Source organism: Myotis myotis, unplaced genomic scaffold, assembly GCF_014108235.1.
Source record: "Myotis myotis isolate mMyoMyo1 unplaced genomic scaffold, mMyoMyo1.p scaffold_m19_p_8, whole genome shotgun sequence".
In the NCBI taxonomy this organism is placed as follows: Eukaryota; Metazoa; Chordata; class Mammalia; order Chiroptera; family Vespertilionidae; genus Myotis; species Myotis myotis.
In genome coordinates this window covers 48886792-48904662 of record NW_023416390.1, presented here as the reverse complement: position 1 = coordinate 48904662, position 17871 = coordinate 48886792, and the positions used below count along the sequence as shown (strand labels likewise).

At 43.5% G+C, this 17871-nt stretch overlaps 1 protein-coding gene and 1 non-coding gene across 2 annotated transcripts in view; one reads left to right on the top strand and one right to left on the bottom strand.

The window, feature by feature from the left end:
- STK39 (serine/threonine kinase 39) overlaps positions 1-17871 on the bottom strand; it is a 271030-nt gene that overhangs the window by 147690 nt on the left and 105469 nt on the right. The window contains exons 8-10 of the mRNA XM_036319707.1: positions 15942-16075; positions 7610-7658; positions 7443-7508 (exon numbers count right to left, since the gene is read on the bottom strand). Of these exons, the coding sequence (XP_036175600.1) occupies positions 7443-7508; positions 7610-7658; positions 15942-16075 (249 nt within the window). The remainder of the gene's footprint in view (positions 1-7442; positions 7509-7609; positions 7659-15941; positions 16076-17871) is intronic.
- Positions 4937-5069, top strand: LOC118662318. The gene has a single exon (XR_004969702.1). It is a non-coding gene; the product is annotated as a small nucleolar RNA SNORA66 (small nucleolar RNA).

Genomic DNA, 17871 nt, shown 5'->3' with positions numbered 1-17871 from the left:
AAAGACACAAGTTCAGGGAGAAACCTTCTAAACAGAGGGACCAGTACATGCACCTTCATGAAAAACATATGTGAGAATTTCAGGAGTGCACTGGTGGGAAAGTAGAATCAGTCATTCTCTAAGGATGTGTGCCATGGGTGAGATGGCGAGTGGCCGACTGAAAGGATAGAGAGGTAGTCAGGACGTAGATCACGGAGCCTTGGAGCCTTGACTGGTCCTTACCCTACAAGTGATGTGGACCTCATCCTATACGTGGCAGGAACTTGGAACTTATCCTATAATTAACAAGAAGCCATGGAAGAATTTTAAAGCAGGGAGAAGACACTCATACGATTAGAGTTTTCATAACACACACACACAAAATCAAACTTTTTATTCTAGTTTTTCTGCAACTTTAGCCAATTTCCTTTCCATTCTTCTTGGTTTATCTACCTGTAAAGGAAAGGGTATGCTGGTGTTAGAGTGAGCTGGAAAGTGGATGAAGGAAACCACCTTTGCGGCAGTCGGTCTGCATTCGTTATCAGCGATGCTCAGTATGGTCCATGAGCAGCCAGGTGAGGCCTTCTCTGGGCACGTGTAAGCCCATTAAGTTTCAGAGAAGTTAGCTGATGCACACAAGCATTGGAAAGAGTTAGCAAACTTTCCAGAGGCAAAAAAAAAAAAAAAGAGAGAGAGAGAGAAAAGAGCCACATAATGCATTTGAACACGCAGATCCCAAATATTTAACTGAATGTGAAATAAGGTCACTGATTCTGCCTATTCATTTCCAGTAAAAGAAAACAATCAGTTCTCTACAAACTACATTTGTACACAGGGCATCACTCACAGTACTATTTACAAAATGTATGACATTATTTTTAAATTTCCAACTAGTGTGTCTAAGACACCTCAATCTGAAAATACAAATATTCCCCCTAACTGCAGCTACCAGGACTAGCAGATCACAATTTCCAGAGTGGATTCTCCTGGCTCCAAGTCAAATGCCACTAGAAAGGGGCCACTTAACCCAGAGTAAATGCATTTTTTATTCAACTCACCGACTGAATTGACAGTCATTTATGATGCTTTTTCCACTTGGCTATTTCCTCTATCCTCTCCTGTGCCTAGTTCATCCCCAGCACAAACACCAGCCAGCCAAACTCCTTACAGCAGGCACAGTGCAAAAGGAAAAAAAAAAACAAAACTACAACCTCCAAGGTTTTCAATTCCTGTCCACAGAGTCTCAGAGTAAATGAACTATTCTGATGGCACCCCCTAGTGTCCAAAAGCACTTTCCTAACCAAATGAACTCTACATTCTATCTAAACTGACTAAAATGATGCATTTAAAATAAAAAAAATTAATGAACATAGCATGGGCTTATACTAGGGGAACATCTGTCCCAGTTACAGATCTAGTTAAACCAGTAACTTTAACCTCTCTGGACACCTGCTCTCTAAAATAGGAAAAATAGCAAACTCAACCACCACAGCCCTCCTTCCTCCCTTTTGAGAATGGGAGAACCTCAATGAGATAGATTACTATGTGGCTGCTTATAAACAAGAGGGTGGGGAAGAGAAACACAAGTAATAAGAGGACACACACGCTCGGGCCTGCCTGAATGCATTTCTTACATCAAATCCGTACTGAATGTGAAAGGCAGAGAGGTCAGTTCACCTCTCCTTCAGAGGTATCAAACACTTGGACTCACTCCTTCCTGTTTCCCTGGCCCTGAGCCATTAATTTGATCACAAAATACTAAAAATTCTCCAATCCCATCCTCAAAATTGAGATTTTTGGTTTTGACATGAATTATGTAAAATATAAATGTTACACTACTTTGATTTACAATAAAAGTGGCAAAAGTTAAAAGTACTTAAAATCATCACCCTTCCACCTCCTGTCCAGTTAAAAACAAACACACAAACCCTCACTCCAGCTGACTAAGGTGCCTAACACTCATGGCTCAGTAAGAACTTAACATACCTGTGACCCTTCTGCTCCAAATCTGAGACTTTCCGCAAAGCCAAAAACTTTTGTTCAGTTTGCTTTGCACAACCTCACAGAATTAAAACCCATCACTTCCCTCTACTGGGAAGACTTGGAACAAAACTAAAATCCATTTATAAAGCATTTGAAATCACCTTAGTTCTTCTCAAGTTTTTGTAGATGTGAAACCCACAGACATAGAAGGCTGACTGTGTATTTATTGAAAAAAGTCCACATCTATGTGGACTTGCACAGTTCAAACCAGTGTTTTTCAAGGGTCAACTATCTATATACATAAAAGGCTAATATGCAAAGTGTCCCCACGGGAGTTCGACCAGGAGACCGGGAGTTCTATCGCTCACTATGACCCATTTGCTGACCACCAGTGGATGGCGCGGAATGAAGGGAGGCCCCGGCTGGCAGCTGGCAGCCAGAAGCCAGGGAAAGGAGGTCCCAGCTGGCAGCCGGAAGGAAGGCGCCGGCTGGCAGCTGGCTGGCCCCGATCGCCGGCCAGGCCTAGAAACCCTCCTGTACATGAATTTCGTGCACCAGGCCTCTAGGTTTAAATAAATGTGAATTATAACATTCCTATCATTTATTCCTAAGCACAAAGGAGGATGAAATGAAGCCAGCAAATGGGTCCTTCCTGTGAACCCAATCTTACAGGCTGTTTTAAGAAATTCTGGGACTCACCGAGACTGTCCCATTGTTCCCATTCACAATGGTCCCAGACAAATGTGGCAGAGATAAAATATCCCTTTCCTCCTTCCGATAATGGCTCACTATTTCTAACTTCTCGATTTCATCATTCAGAGAGTTCAAACAAAAATCCTCCAGTGATCCTACCGCCCATGAAAACACAAGCAACAGCAATAACAAGACCTGTGTAGTACGTTTCCTCACCTCACCCCTTCTCGGGCCAATATGCGTTTTGGCTGAGCAGCTGGCATTTGGACATCAGTGCAGCTCCTAACCCTTTGCCCCTGCCCTGCCATCGGTAGGTTTTAGCAACAGACATTGTATATGAATATGAGTGTGAATGTGGAGACTCAAGGTTCTTCTCACTCACATACAGTGGAGACATCGGCCCTCTGAAGCTCAGGCGCTCCCACGGAAGATTCACACAGCCCTAAGCATGTGACTTCTACCGAATGCTTTACACCCTTCCACACCCAGCGAATCCAGCAGCTAAATGGTGTAACACCACAGGGTCAAGCTGTCAAACCCCCAAAGGCGGCCAGAGACAGGCTCCTAGAAAGCCACGTGTGAGGGAGTAATGGCTGCGGAGCCTTTCTTCTCATGCACAGGGATCAGTGAAGAGTTGAAAAGGAGTTATGTAGCTGCAGTGAACCCTGTTCTCACGAGTGGTTATTAGCATGTCCTCATGTAGAATTTACAGCGTGTCTGAGGGTCCAGGAATATCGACTCTCTCATTACCCTCTACTACATGCCTGGGGTCAGACAGAACTTCCATGTCACAGACAGAAAAATTAGGGTAAAAAGAAATTAAACCACACTGTCTATCAGCAAAAGAACCTGGAATGGGCCAAATACTCTGCCTTTAGCAGGAAAACAAATATCCCTAATTTCTATAATTACCACACACACAGAAATCATCCTACATTACCAAATTACCAGGGAAGCCATCCTGGTCTGTTTCTATTTCTTACTATATTTCTTCCCTAATTTAAAGGAGTCAATCAGGATGAAGGCAAGGCCACCTACCCACAGGGAATTATACGGCTCCCAATGAACACTTCCCACTCTGGCATCTGCCTCTCCCATGCCAAAGGGCAGCACAGCGGGCTCCGAGGCCCCCCCCCCCCCCCCCCGAGAACAGCTGCCGCACTGGCCTCCCCTCTCTTCCAAACATGAGAATGATGCATGGCAAATACAGACACATACTGGAAACTGTTTCTTCATTTGGGCGACCACAGGGAAGAAAAGAGACGGTTTCTGACGACAAATGTCAAATCAACAGGCTGCGTGACTGTCGGAGCCAGGTCAACAGGCCCGGCCGTCGCGTACACACCGGTGTATCAATGGACTGTCTGTTTCTATTTTGAAAAATAGCAAACTGAGGAGACAAAAATCAAAGGGCTCCCATCGACAAGTAGCCTCTGAGGGACGAACCTGCCCCAGGAACCCGGAGCGGGAGGCACAGCTGCCCACGGGCCCTAAGCAGCCCGCCAGAGGTCAACGCGGAGGAGCCCAAGAATGAGTCAAACCAGCTACACACAGAAAGGTCTCGTACCAACTGTTAAGCCACATTTACCTAAACACTGTATGCACCTAAGACAAGCAAAGACATCCCACAACAAAGGCTTTCAGTGCACTTGGTGATTGAAGGAATATTTCCTTCCTAGTGGCTGAGCCTGCATGAAGTTTCAGATAAGGAGCAGGCAGATGGCTGCTCACCAACACCACCAGCCGCAGGGGGAGGGAGGCTGTCAGCTATTAACAGGAACCCGAGGGACAAGTGGATGTCAAGGATTGGGGGGGTCAAGAGAGTGGAAAACAGCGTTTCCAACAGTGTTTCCTTGGTAAACTCAGGCGCATGGTCACTGAGCCAGCAAACGGCTCCGGGCTCTTACTATGAACAAGACACACACTGTGATCAGTGCTGACCTACCTGGTCGGCGTACCTGCCCCAAACCCACGGGCAAGGCGTGGAGTGCAGCTCACAACCAACGTGCACTTTAAAATGAGAACTGTGGCCAGCACCGGTTTGGCTCAGTGGATAGAGTGTCGGCCTGCGGACTGAAGGGTCCCGGGTTCGATTCCGGTCAAGGGCATGTACCTTGGTTGCAAGCACACCCCCAGTAGGGAGTGTGCAGGAGGCAGCTGATCGATGTTTCTCTCTCATTGATGTTTCTAACTCTCTATTCCTCTCCCTTCCTCTCTGTAAAAAATCAATAAAATATATTTTTTAAAAAATAAAAATAAAAAAAATAAAATGAGAACTGTGGCGCAAACTCGATCACTAACTCTGCATGATGTTGCAGAAGTGAAGGGAACCAGGTTTGCTAAAGGAATTGTGGTGACAGAAATGTATTAGCCTCAGAAGCTACTGAGGTGGTTCATTCTATCCTAGGACCGTGTAAAATAAATAAATAAATAAAATGAGAACTGACAGGGAAGGGGCCAACTGGACGAAGCCAGCCAGAGAGCCAGGGTAACACTGCACCTCTTTTCTGTAAGATGTTTAGGAACTACTTTACATTCCCCCTTTACTCCTCAGCGTGACACTGAGATGTGTGGCCATTTTCCATCTGAAGGGATAGAGGACGAAACAAGCGCCAAGGTTTAAGTCTACAATCAAAAAGCAAGGAAACAGCAGATGACATGGCTGGGAAAAATCATACCTCCCCAAACGCTAGCGACTTCTTGTTTCAGATACATGTGAAATGGGATCTGGAACGCAGGGCACACTAATATGTAGTAAATCACTGAAATCTATTTTTGAAAGTAAGGAAATAGGGTCACAGCCTGAACAGTCTTCATTTTCTCAATCTGGGAGATGAAGTTCCAAAGGAAAGTGTGGATGACGCAGTAAAAACCGTAAGTGGTTCAAGCCAGCTGGAGTTAGGACAAATGGCTGGAATCTGAAACGGTGCCATGACTTCGAGGCTCAGGAGCTTGGCCTTTATTTGATAAGAACTCCCCCTCCCCCATTTATTTGCTTAAGTTTTTGTTTAATTTTGGAAACCACTTCTGAGCAATGAAGTGACGTGATCAGAAAGTTAATCTTGCACTGGGGTCTAAGGAGGCACAGAGAGGAGGGATGGAGGGGGAAGAGGGAGAAATCCACTGCACTGTCTAGTTAAAACCGGGAGGAAAGCGCTCGGAGCCACGCGCAGAGGGAGGCGAGGAGGGGATCCAGAGAGTGATTCGATGGGGAAGGAGGTCTTCAATGTGAACGTAATCCCGGTGTTCTGAGACCGGGCGCCTCAGGAGGACACGGAGCACAGGAAGGCTCGGTCTGGGCGGGAGGGGAGCCTTTGGACACCCCCCGAGAGGCTGGCTGGCCACCAACAAGGAGCTGGAGGTGTGAGGCTAAAGCTCCACAGAGAACACCTTCTTAGGGAAGAGCCTCGGGATGAGATCCAACAAAACTTCCGGGGGACAAAAAGCAAAGACAAAAAAAAAAATGTTCTTTGGAGACACACACTGTACAAGCCAATGGCTTTCTAACAGCTTTTCTTCCACTCCGGCTGAGATTTTAGAGATCTCATCAAAAGACCTCGTGCTCCACTCCAACACCCCGGAGAATCTCCCCAGGCTCCTCCTTCCGGCTTCACTGTGGGGCCCTGGGACTCTGTGGGCATGTCTAGCTTCTATTGCCTCCAACCAAAGCGCTGACTCCCTGCTGTGCTGGAGAGGTGCCTCTCTGACCCGATCTGCCCACTTCCACCTTCCCTCAGAGACATCCCCGGCCAACCTTGCTCAGGTCTCTGCAGTCAAGGCGGCAGCCCCCTAGCCTTAGCCCAGGCTCACAGCCCGGGGACCAGCCCACCCCACAGGGGTCGGCTGGTCCAGCAGAGACGCTCAGACGGGTCACTTCTTAAAGCCTATTTAAAATCTATTTAAAGTAATTCTAAAGCATTAGCGAAATGCATTCTATACGGGATGTTTTATAAAGCCAAGGTCTGGAAGTTAACGTTCAAAGTTACTCACAGCTGGGCCTAGTGAGATGTATCACTAGTGCATACTTCTCTGCCAATTTTATTTACAGAGCAGGACTCAGCTATCACATCGGCTTCCTTAATAACTGAAAAACTACATCTGTGACTGCTTACATATTTTTAATAATAAATATCTAATATAATTCTAAAACCAAACTAAACCAAAATAGAGGTTACATTTTATTAGGGCTCATACCATAACGAAATTAGTAATTACAGATAAATAAAACTCTGGTGAAACACACACATAAATACACTTACACATACGTACCATTTTAAAAAACCTCAAAGCTAGAATGACAAGTTTTTCAAGTCATCATACGTATCATTTAGTTAATGTTAGGAGGACAATAAAAGTCACCACGGGATCTTTTAAGAGAAAAAAAACCTATACCCCGAAGATATTCCCAAAAAACATCAAAAATAAAAGTTTTGTTTTTCCTTCTGTCATTGCAAGCGGCTTTAACAAGACTGTCCCTCTTCTGTAAAATCCAAAGGAAAGATATCCAAGGACGTTTTACCTCTCCAGTGTGCAGAACTCATGACAGTGCCCTCCCCTCTGACCTTCTGTAAGCAAAGCTGATAAATGGAAAAATGAAATCATTTGCGTTTCCCATGGTATCCACCCAAACAAACGACAGCAAGCTGAGATAACCAAAAGGCAGAATGCAGTTACCCGAGCGATCACGGATCACATAACCTCTAACTATTCACATCCTGAGCACGAGGAACACTCAGATTTCTAAGGGTTTCATGTCCTACCAGGTTGGTGGGGCTAATGGCGCTTACCTTCTTGGCTCTTTGGGCTATGTCTGGTGTTCTCGTAAGCAGCTTCTCAATCAGGTACTCTCTGTTCTGCAAAACAGATATTCCCAACACTTTAACATCAGATACGAAACGTAGAAATTCACAGTGTTTCAAAATAGCAGATTTACTTGGGGTTTTAAGCATGTTACCTTGGCTTTCTGGAAGAATTTGCATTTTAAAAGTTCTGCTGCTGTGGGCCTGAAAGATCAATAATAAATTAGAGTTGAGACAATGACCACTCGATAAATATACTGCCTTGATGAAACAACTTAATCCTAGCGTCTTCCTGGAAGACCAGTTTTAGGAATAGCAAAACCAGACACTAAGTTAATCACACGCTGGCACCAAACAAAATAGTGCCAATTTTCCAGTTCTTTCCAAGCTCCTTGTCTGCAAAACACACAAACTCCTCCGAGTTAAACATATGGGGCACGGTCAATCTTCCGTCCCTCACCCTTACACTTCACTAAGTAGATGCAGTGTTTCTAAAAGGTGTCAGACTGGCACGTCTGTGAGATAAAGTCCTGTATGTACTGAGAAGCCGTACAAGGTGCAATGGGCCCCTCAAGAAACTGCGGTGCATGGCACTCTAAGACTCTCTGAGAGTCAGGAGGGCGAGGGCCCACACACCATGTGTGCCAGCTGTCTGCACACCCCCAAACACCCCTGTTTCAGCTGTACACCGACCACCGGTTTTCAGGGCAAGGTAAACATGATGGTGATTAATAAAATGCAAGTTCATTGAAAAGGATTACTGGATTGGTCTGGCTGTTTCCTCATGGAGTCATTAAACTTGTTTCTCAGGTCTGAAGGCTTGACGAGGTTGAATCAAGCATTTGGGGGGGGGAAGCATTGCCTAGATGACACTGTGTACGTTTTACTGCAGCACGTCAGGGGCACATAATGTTAGGTAACTCCACTGGGAGTGATACTAAGTGTAACTACTTGGTCCCCAGGCCTGAGATCTCTCAGTTGTAAAAGTATGTTTTACCCACTGCAATGGGAAAGTGTTATTTTGGGTAATACTTTGGCATTACTGTTTATGAATATCCTATCCCCCATAACCTTTTACCTGATGATTTTAGCATCTGTGCCTTAAATAAGTATTTCATAGGAGGTGGCAGAGTACTGATTATCTACTTCTGTTGTCTATGAGCTGGCATGAGTCCATAAAGAACAGCTTACTTCATCAACAGCTCTCTCTAAAACAAACAGCAATGCAGAAAAAGAAAGTCACATAAATCTATACTATAGGACAGTCAGTCAGCAAGACAAATGAACTGATCTCTTCCAAAAGTCAGTGTCAAAGAGGAAAAAAGGAGATGTGAGGGTGCAGCTCCAGATTTTAAAAGACTAAAGAAATATAAAGCCAAATGCAATACATGCCCCTGGTCTGAATCCTGCATTTGAAAGGAAGGAGGAGAAACTACAAAAGACCTTTGGAAATCATTAAAGACTAGAGGTCCAGTGCACGAATTTGTGCATGGGTGGGGTCCCCAGAGCCTGCTGGCTCGGGAGAGGGACCATGGGAGGTTGGCCAGCCGCAGGAGGTCAGCTGTGGGAGTGAGACATCATAGCAACCAGTCATTCTGGTAGTTCCAGTCATTCTGTCACTTAGGCTTTTATATATATAGACTAGAGGCCCGGTGCACAAAAATTCATGGACTCAGGTGGGTCCCTCAGCCCAGCCTGCACCCTCTCACAGTCCAGGAGCCCTGGGGGAATGTTCAATTGAAGCAGCAGTCTGGCTTCCCTCTGCAGGAGGAGACCAGTGGGCCAACTGGGGGATGGCGATGGCTAGCAAGCAGCCAGCCCCACCCAGCATTGCCCCACCACTGCCACCAGTGGCCTCCCTCTGCAGGAGGCAACAGGCGGAGCAATCAGAGGACCATGCCAGCTGGCAAGTGGCCGGCCCCACCCCTGATCACTCCACTGCCGCCGGTCACCGCTGTCCCTGCTCACTGTCCCTTCCCTCTGCCCCCCCAGCACCCGCCTTGGCTGGCTTGGCACTGCCCACTCACTGGCCCTGGCCCCCGCCAACTGGTCATTCCACCGTTTGGTTGATTTGCATATTAGGCTGTTTTTATATAGGATAAGTGAATATGCTAGGTAACAGATAATTTTAGAAAATTACTGTTCATTTTCTTAAACATGGAAAAGCACTGTAGTTATTCAGAACATTTCTCAATTTGTATGGAATGCAAGCTGAAGTATCAAGTCTGTTACTGATTTTCAAACTGTTCATTCAGCAAGCAAAATGTAGATAAATAGAAAAATGGTAATAATTGTTGAATCTAGGTTGTGGTGTAGAAGTAAACACTGTAAAGCTTTTTCACCTTTTCTGTATGTTTTTAATTGTTCATACCTTTAAAACTGGGAGGAGGGAGAGAACCATTACTGAGTATCATTAGGTATTCTCTCCCAGGCAATGATTTGCAAAGGTACAAATAGTACCATGTTGGGCTGGGGACGGGGGGGGGCGGGGGGGGGGGGGGGGGCGAGCAAGTTTAAAAGGATTCTCATATTTGAAGAGGTTAGAAACCCCTTCTTCGGAACCAGGAAGTTCCATTAACATGTTCCCAGGGGCCAAACCCAAGCATATAAAAGAATCAGGAAACGTGGCCAAGTGCAACGATGCATAAACTGCCAGAGTCTACCAGGGCCCCACACTGTACTTCTGTGCAAAGAAACAGAAATTTAACTTGTTCCTGCTCTCTCCCTCGGTTTCAAGTGGAACACTGCCTACAGGTACCTGAAAAGAACCCAGAATGGCCACAGCCACTGCAATAACCAGCCTCTAAGTGCTCTCTGCTCCGAGTAAATGAAGGTCTAATCAACAGGTGGCCAGGGTTTACATTTTGTGCGCCACATCCCTCGGTAAGCTCATCCGAATTCATGAATGTGCACCTTGTTAAAGTAGAACTAAAAAGGAGACTACTCTTTTACATGAGTGGACTTTGGTTGTTATTTTAACGTACACTCTCACTGATCGCTGGCAACGTTTTTGGCCTCCAGCTACTGCAAATACATCCTTTCACTCTCTCAGGAAATACATATTTATTGAGCATCTACTATTCGTCAGACATGATGCTAGATGCTAGGCATATTATACCTAGCACCTCGCAACACAAAACAAAACTTCAAACACCTAGGAGGCATACAAAAAACTTAGGTCGAATTTTTTAAAGTAAAAAGAAACCTAGGAAAATCAAGATGGTTAAGGAACTCAAGGTCACTGTTTTGGTTGAAACCCTCATCACCTCTGCCCGAAACCACTCCAGTGGCCTCCCAGTGAGTCTCTCCATCACTTCTCTTCCTCATTCCAACCCACCAGCCAAGCATAGAAAAGAATCAGGAAACATCACTAAGTGCAGCCACCACATACAAATTGTGTCCACGGAGGCCCTAAACTCGGCCTCTAAACAGAGCCAGTTTCCCATTTGGCCTAGAGGATCTTGGGGGCCCGGGAGGCCAGGAGGCTAGGCTTCTCCATCCTCCTTTCCCATCACATCCTGTGTGAACTCTGTCCTCCAGCTACCACCATGTTCTCACCCACCTTGCCCTTTTATGACATTAGCATATGCTGCTTTTCTTGCTTTAAAAATGTTTGTAAGGAACTGACACGCCCTTGTTCAGAGGTCAAGAGCCAATTTAAATGTCAGGCATCTTCAGAGACACTCCTCCCAGCTCCCACTAATCAACTTCACTCTGTTCCCCGCTCATGCTCACACACCACGCCTGCCACACTCCCCTTCTGGAACTGTCTGTTCCTGCCTCCTACCTTCTCTCCACTGGGTTATAACCCCTTCCACGACAGGGGCCACACAGCATTCACCTTTCTATATCCAATGCCTGGCATAGAGCAGAAAATGGCTATCGCTCAATTTCATACCTCAGTAAAATATAAGGTGAAAGAAACGCTGCTAGCCATTAGGACACAGAACCACAACTCCTGGGGCTAGACTTAGCCACCACTTCAAGTCTAAGTATCTGATCAATAGAGTAGGAAACAGCAGAATGATGTAATGAAAACAGACTCATGCTAGCCCCACCCCCAAAAAAAGGAAAAGGGGGAAAGTCTGTACACAGTGGACATACTGACAGGGGGAGCCAAAATGCTTCGTCCCGCCTCTGCACCCCACCTCCTCCTCCTGCACACTAAGGGTCAAGTGCAGGACCAAAGTAGAGAAAAGGCTGGGAAATGCCAGGCATACCCTGGGATTCAGGGCTGGGAAAATACTTTCCCTTCCCCAACAAGGTCACTTCCATGGTAACCGAACTATAAAGGGGGAAAGCAGACTTCAGGGAAAACTCCTTTCTCTGTACTCCGCTCTTGGCCTTCATCAATAAATACAAAAATGCAATCACACGAGAATTGAGAAAAGGTTTAAAGAAGCCACATTCCTTTTTTTGTAGACTTAATATTTATATTAACTAATAGGTGATTTCTACTCGAAACAGAGTACAAAATAGCAGGTCCCCTTGGTGCTCTCAAGTTCGCTCAGGTGTCTACAGCTTTGGAATCAAATCCATGTGCCAAACAACCCCAGGACAAAGTATGGAAAAACGGAACTGGAAAGGATGAGGGAAGGAGGCAGAGAAGAAAGTGACAGAGGTATGAGAAAAGCCGGGGTGCGTGTTGCCCACCTGACTTTAGTCCTTTTGTTTTGTCTGTTTCATGTTCAATGCCGTAGCAACTGCCAGTGTAGGGTTAAGATGGAGCCCTGAATGCTACCTGCCTCTTAGCTAAGCACACAGGAGAAAGACTGCTGCAAGTGCAGTATGTCTTACGTGGCTGCTGTCAATTATCAAGCAACACAAGGCAGTATAAATACAAGCATTGTCTTATGAGCAATGTTAGATCGGCAACCCAAATAACTGGCCCGGCTTTGAATGATGATTCAATTTTAAATCCTTGAAAACAATATGGAAGTCTGCAAGCACTAACCTTCTCAGAAGAAAATCTGTTAAAGGATTCAGTTAATACATATGGATGAACCCAAGTCCACTGAGACTTGAAAATAATTTTCAAAGGATTCAGGAGGAATATGACACAGTTTAAGTAGCTCTAGCAATTTGCATGACAATTCCAAATAGCTCACTAACCTTAGGCAGAGCAGCATGTCTCCCCGGCCCCTCCCCCCAAGTGTAATATTCAAGATTTATTAGTTTCCAATAGATTTATCTATGCAACATCCACACCCATATTGCTCAAAGAAAAGGCCGGTTCCTCTTATAGTTGCCATCCATAAGGGGGCATGTAATCTACAAGGTTAAGGCTCATTTTTTTTTTTTTTAAGAAATGGCAAAATGTTCTGCTATACAAATACAAGTAATTCTTCATCTATGCCTAGGCAGAGCACGCAGATTTAAATGAGGCAAACAGCTTCTAACATCCAGCTCTGCTCTCTTTTTTTAGGAAAGTTCCATGAGTCTCAAGGTTGAAAAAAAGCATAACCCCTTCTCATCTAGCTTGAGGACTCCTGCACAGGCGTGAACCGGGCCTGGCCCCTGATATGCTTTTATTCACTGTTAAAAAGGTACTCAGCAACACCAGGGCTTTGGTCCCATTCATCTGCTTTCAGCCTGCAAGTATATAATCTACTGCAGGCAACAGAAATAAATATAAATTACCCCAAATCTTGCATTCATTCCTAAGCCTACTCGAATCAGGTTTGTTTCTGAATTTTTTGCAATGAGTCAAAATCACCCCAAGTTACAAAAACCCAATTGTCTCCAGTTATTCAAGAAATACCTCTGAGTAAATAAGACATACCAGACACTGCAGATAGAAAGATATAAGGATAAGTGGCACAGGCTCTCTTTCTAAAAAAAACTTACAAACTTATGAGGAGATCAGATATGTAAGTCAATATATGTACACAGTGTATTGCTACAAGAGACATGTATTCAGCATATGGTAAGAAAATTAAAATTTGCAAAAACTCTATTTGGTCAGGAAGGAAAAGGCAGATAATGAATGGCAATTCCAATTTCTTGAATATTTAGGAACCCCCCGGCACTGTGCTATCCGTTTTCAGTGCATTTTCTTACTCTACCCTTATCACAGTCCTATGAAGTAAGTGTCATTAGCCCCATTTTCCAGGCAAGAAAACTAAGTCACACAGGTGATGATAAAGCAGGACTAGGAATCTCACCAGGGATATCTATCTCTAAGAAATGAAGCCTTTGAACTAAATGTTGAAAGACAGGTGGGAGGTGGATAGAGGGAAAAGAAGAACTCATGAATAACATAAGCAAAGGCAGAGAAGGCAGGGTATATTCACGGTTTCTTTCAGAATTGTGCAGCAATCTAATGTTTACTTATTAATTCTGGAATGAATACATATTTTAAGTTGCACCTATGTAAGAAAAATTCAACAACATTGCCTCTTTTTCCATTCTCATATTTCAAGAAGCTCCCCCCCCCCAAACTTCCCAAATCCATGTATTTTCATTAAAAAAAAAAGTCACGGGGGAAGTTTGTGCACCACCAACGCTCTCTGTTATAGAGGACAATTGTACAATAGTGAGAATAGAGTATGACACAAAGAAAATACCTAAAAGAAGTTCTTAAACTATTAATACTTTGTAGATCGATAATGTCACTAAGCAAGAACTCTGAGGGAAAGACTGGGTAAAAATTTAAGAGTATGGCTCTTTTCTAAAATATTTTTTGGGGGTGGGGTAATAGGAGCCTGATATTAGAGTTCATAAAATAAATAAAACCTGGAAGGACTCTCAAGATTAGTAAGAAATAAGAATGGTTTGTTAAATATAACATATGATGATCTCATCTGATTTATTTTAACAAAATTACAAGTCTCCTAAAGAATGATATTGTTACATCTTTAGGCACACTAACTATTCTACTGTACAGAATTATTTTCTGAAAGAGCTGGAATTACACAGCATCACCACTAGGTGGGATCTCAACTAGCTCAAGGACCACAGAGACCAACAGTGATAGCACAATGCTAACTGGGAAGGCAAGCACTTCTTTCACTGGGCTCTGGAGAATTAAATCCTGGTTCCTTGGTGATGCCAAAAATTGATATTTAGAGATGACACTAAATCCAAGGGGTAGGCAAGCAAGTGTTGCAGAACAAAATTAGAACTGAAGAGAATTTTCATCCACTCGGAGAGTGAAGAAGTAACTTGAAGGAAAGACCAGTATAACTTCAGAGGAAAATAAACCTTACAAATCAAACACAAAGGGCAACTAAGATGTTTCAGCAGAAACAGTCTATAAGTGTGACAAAACAAGCATCCCTTTTACAATAAATAATTTCAAGATACTTAACAGCAAACAGTCTTTAGACCTGGCTGCATGAGAAGAGGACGAATACAGGAAAGACTGAACGCAAATTCAGTAAAATGTAAAGGAATGAAGAGAACTGCTGCAAGAGATGGGTAAAATAATGTCAAGTGTGCTTACTGTAAAGAAGGGGAGCCCCTCAAACAGATTTTCTGAAAGAGCTGGAATTACACAGCACCACCATTCGGTTGGATCTCAACAAGCTCAAGGACCACTGTCTAAAGGCTTAAGTTTCATAAAGAATTGAAGGTAAGAATAAAGGAATTCTTCAAAAAGCAGGTCCTTCCCTGAAAAAGAAAGTTTCAGAAGAGAAGCCAGTTTACATGTTTTAAAATACAATTATCAGATTGGACCTTAGGGCAGATGAGGGTAGCAGATAACTTTTCAAAGTCCTCGCCAGGCCTCTCATCTGCATTCACTGCATGCTAGGAGGGTGCCAGGCCTGGGTGGTTCACATCATTAACATTCTCCTTTCAGTGATAAAGGACACCTGCTCTATGCTTACTGCTCAGGAGAGTTCAAAATCGGAAGAGAAATTAAGAAGGAAGAAACAAACTCAGAACACAGACATACTACAGTATGGGGGCAATCGCCTGAGAATAAAGAGGAAATTCTAAAGTTCTTTTAAAACAATTTACTTCTGTTTATATGATTCATCTTTCTAATGCAAAAATATTAAGCTTCTTTACCAATAATCTTTTAAATGGTACAAACAACTTGTTCTGCAACTAAAAGGAAGCTCATGCAAAATTCAATAGCTCTGCCTGGTTTAGACCGGAGCTAGCAGGATATTCAAATCCTGAGAGGTCAGCTCAACCTACACTGTGCAGAATATTAGCTCAGCTTCTGAACGCACCACTGCCAATTTCTCTTGATTTCTGCTTTACTTCATTTCCTTTGATGACAATGCCCATACCTTACAAGCACAGCGAATCTTACCAACACTAACATTTTCTTGTGCCTCTCCCCGACCCCATTTGCTTGTTTCCCTGTGGACCCATGCTGTCTTCCACTAACAGGTTGGAAATCTGGGGGCAGGAGCAGCATTTCCCTTGAACGAGAAGTACCTTGCAGGTGTCCTCATACAGCCTTTCCCCCTCCACAAACAAAGCTTTGTGGTGACTCAGACCAGGCCAGTAACTCATCCACCCAGTTTGACATACCTTTTGGAAGGATCTTTCTGAAGACACAGTGAAAGTAATTTTCTAAAGGACTTGCCATACTTTTTCATCATTTCCTTATCCTCTATTCCTGTTTCTAAAGTGGGTGGATCATTTTGCAAAGTCAACATTAACACCTGCAGTGGAAACAAACATAAAGACAGAACCTCAGTGTAGCAATTGCTACAACTGAGTTTTTAGTTTTTTTCACAGAAGCATCAGAGACCAACCTGGATTAGATACAATCGTGTTTTTCCCGTGATTGCAACTTTACAGAGAGTTGTATCTTTAAAGCATTCATTTCTCTTTTGCAAACTGTTTCACGAGCCCTTTCACATTTTTGTTATTCCACTGACAGAACTTACAAAATCTGCTCTATTTGTTAAGAATGATCTCCCAAAGACACGCGGCCAGAGCTTCCTGGGAACTGGCTCTGGCACAGCCTGGAGGCGCACGTAGCTCCAGCCCGGGCTGCGTGCACACAGGGCTCTGGCTGGGAGAGGGCGCGGTGCAGCGCAGAGAGGGAGGACCCGCGCAGCAGTGAAGTGCACACAGGTCATTCATCAGCAAGGAACCGCCTGTACTCAGGGCCTTGGTAACAGTACCAACCCTAAAAATAAATGCACAACATCCCAGAAAGGAACACATGACTTCCTTTTCTTTCTTTTTTTTTAGTGGAAAAAAAAAAATACAGAAAATTGCTTAAAGGCTTGGCAAAACCGAAAGATGGCCAGAATATAGCTGAGTTGCTAAAAACCATAACCAGGGCAAAAGGCCATGCTGCTCTTGGAGGGAGCGAAACAAAATAAGAATACAGCTTCAAACCAAAAAGGTAAAGATGCCACTCTGGCACACGTTAAATGATTTGCTTAAGAAAAAGAATTTATAGTAAACCATTGACCTATACAATGAATAAAGCATTAATGCATACATCAGCCTTAATTTATGCAAATGCTATACATGCCAAGCCACTTTTCCAACACTTTCAGATGTCTGAATAGATGAAGGATTAAAGTGGCAGGTTATTGTTTGTGGAGGATAATAGCAAACCGAAGAAAGTGGGAGGACTGCAACGTCCTAAGAAAAGTCCTCAGGACTTCAGGCTGGGATTATACATTCAGGTGGCAACACTAAGTAAGGAGAGAAAGAAAACAAGAAATAAGAAAAAAGAATACAGAGAAGCTAAATGGAAGAAAAAAATCTTCGAAGCTGCTTCAGTGCTTTTCCTTTGAAAGGTCACTTCAATTGTTTACATCACTACTTACTAACAAAATTAGGTATGTACACACACACACACCCCAGAATCTTAATTGTGTGTGTGTGTGTGTGTGTGTGTGTGTGTGTGTGTGTGTGTTAAGAAAGAGAGAGAGAAACAAAGTAATGAACTATATTAAAACCTTAACAGGGATTATCTATAGTTGATGAGATTCTAAATGATTATTTTCTTCTTTATTCTTATTTATACTTCCAGATTTTCAACAATAAACATGTAATAACATTTTAATCAGTATAATTACTTAACCTTTTTATTCCCAGGGCTTTAAAAACATCCTTCTAAATTTTCCAATATTTTCTTAGGGAAACACTAAAACAAACATGGACCAGTATTCTCTGTAAAACACCTTCATAATTTCCATCCAACTACTTCAGTCTCAAAACAAAATCCAGTTGGGTAAATTTGCCCAGATATCACTATCTCAATTCGCCCTGATACCACTATCTCAAGAACTAAGAAAAATAATGACATAGGCCAATTATAAGAGTCACAAAAATCTGAAAACAGTATCCAAATGTATGTTGTTTCAAAAAAATACTGAACTCGCTTATTTCAAACGAGTCAACCACATGATGCTATGAAAATGGGTAAAATGTTACAGACTATTTTTTTTAAATAGGCCTGAAAATTTGGGAAATCCATCTGCAAAGATGATAT